The sequence below is a fragment of the Pinus tabuliformis genome, chromosome 5_1 (assembly GCF_031772625.1).
Source record: "Pinus tabuliformis cultivar Carrire ecotype Pingquan chromosome 5_1, CPIR1, whole genome shotgun sequence".
In the NCBI taxonomy this organism is placed as follows: Eukaryota; Viridiplantae; Streptophyta; class Pinopsida; order Pinales; family Pinaceae; genus Pinus; species Pinus tabuliformis.
Window position 1 is genome coordinate 254,894,955 of NC_142305.1, and position 6,674 is coordinate 254,901,628.

General features: G+C 36.8%; 1 protein-coding gene across 1 annotated transcript in view; it reads right to left on the reverse strand.

Annotated features, from left to right (window-relative positions):
* The window catches only part of HIT3 (HIS triad family protein 3), a 64,909-nt gene extending 63,848 nt beyond the window's left edge, over nt 1–1,061 (reverse strand). Inside the window, exon 1 of the mRNA XM_089432080.1 lies at nt 839–1,061. Within this exon, the coding sequence (XP_089288206.1) occupies nt 839–987 (149 nt within the window). The 5' untranslated portion in view covers nt 988–1,061. The remainder of the gene's footprint in view (nt 1–838) is intronic.
* Nucleotides 1,062–6,674: the final 5,613 nt, after the last annotated feature.

Consider the following 6,674-nt stretch of genomic DNA (forward strand, 5'->3'; position numbering starts at 1 on the left):
GGTACTGTCGAGAAAGGCAGCCCACTACCTCTAGCTTGCCTTGAGTATAAGGACCTTGAACAATTATGTTTCCAGCAACAGGAAATGCAAAAGAGAATGCAAAACGAGAACGGAAGAAGAATAGGGGCCAAGGGATTTTGAAGATGAGAAATGTGAACCCAACTCCCAGCATATATCATAGATATAAAATTTATCGGTGATGTACTATAACGGGAACGGAACAAGAAACGGGTCTCCTGGTCAAGTTTCTGGTAACATAGTTGAGCAGAACATATGACACACTGAGCAGGGCAAAAAATGGTTGCCTTTAAATCGTCCATAGATTATTGTTCTCCAGTTATTTTTAACAATTCCATAAAGAAATTTCATTTGCCGATTGGTAAAATCTCTTTACACATTGGCCAAACATTCACATAATACTGTCTTGATCTTTATCTACACGATACAATTCAAATGAACACGGGATAGAATATGACTTTCGTGGAACAATTTGCAATCATGCATATATGATAAAAATATATTTTCATAAAGTCCGACGAATGCCTTTCGCTACCCTAAACCCTAATGAAGTCAGATTGACGTAGAGAGACAGGTTTGAATACAATTGCAAAAATAATAATATTTATTACAGCTGCGGACTGCTGCAGAATCCCCTGTAATGAAATTGCGTGTGTGATTGGAAACTAGAAGTATCAAAATTGAAGCTAGAAACCAATGTAACAGAATTGCGTATGTGATTGGAAGCGAGAAGTATCAAAATTGCACCCGCCAAAGTTCGAAACTTAATTGGAGTATCCGGCCAAAAATATAAGAGGGTACGAGAAAAAAAAATGCATACATTGTAGGTTTATCATCTTCTGGTGGTGTGGCAGCAAGAGCAGCTTCCTTCTCGGACGCCATGTGATGAGCTTCGTTGAATGTAACTCCCAAATGAGAGCCCAAAACTTTCAGCCTCAAAACCCTTCCTAGATCCAATAGCTTATTCATTAATTCATTTCATTGTTGATTAATTCATTCGGTGATTTATTGCTACTGCCTCTGCCAATATAAAGATGTCAATAAAGATATCAATAACCAAAATATTCGATGCGGAATACCTTTTTTTCTCCGAATATAAAGATGCCGATAATCAAATTATTCCATGTGGATTGCGAATTGAAACCTATGGAAATGAATAAATGCCTGTTATTTTTCAACTTTTCAACCATTATGGTTTTTTTCATGTTGGGTGGAAAATTTATTTACTCATGTTATTACTAAGGTTGTACAAAGTCGATGTTATTATTAAGATTGTGTAAAGGTTAATTGAGTTTAAATACTTATGGAATAAGATTGTGTAAAGGTCACTTGAGTTTAAATATTTATGGAATGGTTTATATAGTGCTTCTTCTTATCTCTTTCGTGTCTTTTTAACTTTTCAATTATTATGGTTTTTTCATGTTGGGTGGAAAATTTATTTACTCATGTTATTATTAAGGTTGTACAAAGTCGATGTTGTTATTAAGATTGTGTAAAGGTTAATTGAGTTTAAATATTCATGGAATAAGATTGTGTAAAGGTCACTTGAGTTTAAATACTTATGGAATGGTTTATATAGTGCTCCCTCTTATCTCCTTCGTGCTTTTTTAGAGTGTGGGAGTTGTATCTTTTTAATTAATCTGATTTCCATAGTCTATTATGGAAATGGGGTTATAAAAATTTTCTTTCTCTGAAGTTTGAGGAATTAATTTATTGTATCACCATTACACTCAACTCGTCGAGAGCTATCAAGTGATATAAATTTTATCTCTATCTGACTCCCAAATAGAAAGATATGTTTCACTTGAAAACTGATAAATTCAATTTCGTCACACCAGCTAGGACTGCCACATGGCATCCACGTAATCCTACCGACCTCTTTGGGATAAGCCACCTCGACCCAAGCTATTGAGTTCCACATGACCCATTCCCTTCACACTTTAATTACATTTCTACATTAAATCGTGTCCATAAGAGAAATCTAGTTTGCATACAAGTGTGCACCCTTGACACACACTTGGATCCCCTGAATCCTGAATTGTTCTTCCACTAACATAAATATTTGACTCTACAGACAACCGTGTCACAAACTTTTGTGTCATGCACAAACACCCGAATCACCCAGATTTAGTCACTAAACGAATTTAACATCCAACGCCACCCAAGCAGGGCCCTCATTAGATATCACTACTAAATCAGCTTAACTGCGAAAAATCCGATTTTATTCCAAAGTGCACAAGTGCTGACTAGCTGGAAGCCTAGATTTATGAATACATCCACTAGTCCAAATGCATCCACCCATTTTTGCATATCTAGATTCACTAAACAACAAGGACTTAAAAAGGGTATCTGGCCCAGATACAAATGTCGACTACAACCTAGACTTAGACTGATAGAATAAGAGAACTTGAAGGGATTTGACTATAACTTCCTTGATGCAAGGTGTTGCTTAGAACATTAATTTTATAATGATAAATCCATATTTAAGCTTGAACATTCAAGGCGATATCCTTAGCCATAACGCATTCAATGGATCTATCAATATGCCTAATATCATATACTGAAACAAGTTAAGTTATAACTGAAACTTCTTTGTGCATTCAAGCACTACAACATCATGCATACCTATAAAATCAATTTCATTGACCTCAAACAAATATTATTAGGTCTAAATTATTTATCATACATTACACAACATTAGCCATAACCCTTTATTAGGAAAGGCAGTTAACAATCTTCAATAAACAGAGATCTATGACATTCACAACATATTTGATAATGGAAATCACACATTGTAACAGATTAACTAAGCACATCAAGCAATCATAAATAACCATGGAAATAGCTTTGTAGCTCATGAGAACAATAACAACACAAGGACCAGCAAGTCCCTCATGACCACTAGAACATATAAATGAAACATTCATCATAAATGAACAAGAATATTATATTCCTTAATTAATAGTGTTGATGCAAACACTATCATAACACATACTAAACATTATTCATCGTTCATGGTGCAACATATACACAAGAAAATACACTTATCTGATCAACTTGAATGATTGGCAATTGAAAGAGGGACTTCAACTCTCCACCCAACCATAGGTCAACTACATCGCAATATTTCTTGCAACTAACCACCACCGAGCTAGATCAAAAGTTTAAGGAGTTAAGTGCTCATGGGAATTTCACACCAATAACAAGTCAACCAGATCATAAAGGGGGTGCACTATCCAGGTGGCTTATGAACTGCCTCCTATAGTAGACAACACAATGACTCTTATGCCTCGTTGAACACATGGGTTCAACCTAGGTTCAGTGAAGTTCTACTCAATCTGAGAGTATGATCTCACTCTAAAGGTAGTTTATTAGCTATATTTTCATGGCAACCACTACATGAGTTCAGAGAACATTGTCCATGTGGTTTATCAACTACCTTTAGTAGTAAGCACCATAGTGTCTCCTCTTGCCAAGTGGTTTATCAACCCATTCAACGAGCTCTAAGTGGTTTATCAGCCCTAAGGCAAGCACTTTGAGTTTTTTCTGCTAAGAAAACAAGCACTACTGAGTCACTTTATCCACTGACTCTTCATTGGCCCATCACAAAACAAATAAACAACACTAGCCATACACCGAAAAAAAACAGGGACCATCATCCTTTCTTCTCTTCTCTTCTCTTCTCTTCTTGCTCCTCTATGAGCTCCCATATTCGTTTCTCTCTATGTTCTTCCATCCACTTATGTTGTGTGTCTTATTCCATATTGCATCCTCCTCCTCATCCTCATCCTCGTTGTGCTCATTCTATTTCTCCACCAACACATTCCACGAAAACAAAGGTAGTATGGGGTTCGTACTTTAGTCAGTTGGCCCATACTCAACCTCCCTGTCTACTGCACAGACCCTTTTTAATTCAATTAGGGGATAGGTAGAATGAATAAAAGAAGTGGCCTAGGTAAATCACATCCCAACCAACCTCTCCTCCTCAAACTTTGAATCCATGTCTTCTCCAACTTAGTCATTATTTGTATTTACTCATAATTTACATGAACCGATATTCATAGTGACATATACAAGAGGGATAAGAAAAAGGGTTGTTACAGATCCCACCCTCTTAGGGGAACACTGTCCTTAGCGTTCTATACACTAAACACAAATTCAATCATGAGCTTTATATATACATAATTATTTTCATTCATTTACATGGTAAACAAAAATGGTTAAGATACCCTCATTTGATCAACCATTTCCCAAATGGCTTCTTTTGGTGATAAGTGCTTCCATTGCACCTTGACCTACTCTATTACTCGATTCTGGAACCTGATCTACCTCCGATCTAGAATGTAGTGTGGTTCTTATTGGAATTCTCCCTCATATTCCACCTATATCACAAAGCAATCAACAAAACACATATTGTTTAAGCAAAAAATTATGGAAAACATCATGTGCTTTCATTGTGGGAGGTAAGGCTAATCTATAAGCCACTGGCCCCACTCTTTCCAAAATCTGAAACGGTCCACAAAACCTTGGTGCCAACTTGGAACAAGATCATTTTCTCAGTGAACTCTTCATTGGTTTGATGTATAGATACACATTCTCTCCCACTTGGAATTCCTTGTCCATTCTCTACTGATCTAAGTAACTCTTTTGCATGTCTTAAGCTGCCATTAATTTATGCCTAATAGTAATTACTTCTTTGCCTATTTCCTTGAGCATTTCAGGTCCAAGAACCACCTTGTTCACTAGATCATTCTAGTTTATGGGTGTGCTACATTTTCTGCCATACAAAACCTTAAAGGGACTCACCTTCAATGATTCTTAATACCATTATTGTAAGCAAATTCCACCAAGGGTGGAATCTCTTCCAACCTATTGGGTTGATGCATGACATACATTCTCAACGTGTCTTCTAGAACCTTGTTTACTCTTTTAGTCTGTTCATCCATTTGAGGATGATATGATATGCTAATCACTAACTTTATCCCAAAACCAACAAACAATTCTTTCCAAACCTTTGAGGTGAACTTGGCATCCCAATCCAAAATGATGTTCTTGAGCATACCATGTAGTATAAATATCTCCTCCATGAAAAACTGTTATGTCAATTACCTTGTGGGTGAACTTTACAACTATAAAATGAGTTGTCTTGCTCAACTTGTCCACTACCACCATTATAGCATCATGTTGTTTAGATGTTGTTGGCAATCTTGTAATGAAGTCCATAGAGATGACTTCCCACTTCCACTAAGGAATTGAAATTTTCGGTAATAATCACGTTGGATGTTTACACTCCACATTAACTTGTTCACATTCCCGGCACCTGTCGATGTAATCAACAACTTCCTTTTTCGTGCTTGGCCAATAATATATTTTCTGAATAGTTGTTATCATTTTTTGATAACCAAGATGACCTTAATGAGGTCTTTTATGAAATTTATCCAATATGAGCTTCTTCAAGTTGCCTACGTAAGGCACATACCATATGTCCTTGAATTTCAGCATACCATCGTCTATGACTAGGAAATCCTTACTCAATGATCCTTTTGGCTCTTGTTGCAAGCGTTCCTTCACGCGATGATAATGTTCATCCTAAAGTGGTGCTTCTTTGATCTATTCTTTGATATCAACTTCACAAGTGTTTATGGTTGCTAAATGTGCCACCCACAGGCTTCTACTAAGTGCATCTACTACTTTGTTCTCTTTGCCCTTGATGTACTTTATTTCAAAGTCAAACTCATTGATCAAGGCTATCCACCTAGCTTGTCTTGCATTTAACTTAGGTTGGTAGAAGAAATATTTCAACCCCATGATCTGGTGATCTGAATGTTGGACAAACTTGTTAATGTTATGCAAGCTCCCTCATCAGTATTAAAAAAAAGCGTTTAGGATCGTCTAAAATTAACCAAAATGTGAGGAATTACCTGTCAAGTGATGAGTGCCTTTTATGAGCAATTTATGAGGTTAATTAGCTGTTTAAAACACATATACAACAAGTATGATCCGGATTTAAACAGGAACACAACAAATTACAGATATAACCATAAATACAAAGATGCAGTAGAAATAACACTTCATTTCATTAATATCAAATACTAAAATATGCTTACAAGCAGAATGGAAATCAGACTAGCTTGGGCAATGGTAGTTTATCTCTAAGAAGAGATGTCCCGGCTACATACCTCTAAACTGCGTTACAATGAGGCTCAAGGGCCTTTTTATTATTGAACAATAAGAGCAAACCTTAAACAACCAAAACCCTAACCCGAGGAGATATAACACCAAGAGTTTATGGGCCCCGTTGGGGTGAGTTGGACAACCAACTTCCTGGGGTCACAACTTGGTCATATTATCTCTGTTTGACGTGCATGATGACCCGTTGGAAGGATCTCTCTGAGGACTACGACTAAAAATATGATTTTAGAAAAAAAATCGCTAGCAGTAGATTGCCAAAAAAACGTCGTTTAGGGAAAAACGGCTCCGGAAGTTTAGGACCCAAAAAACTGCTAAAAATAGTCAAATGTGCTACAGTTAAGGAAATTGAAAAACTCAAAGAAACAATGGTGGGGGTCCGAGTGGAATTGGCAGGTGGCCACCAATATCCACCTGGATCATTCCTCCCCCCTTAGGAAGCAATGGTCCCCATTGCATTGAGTTCC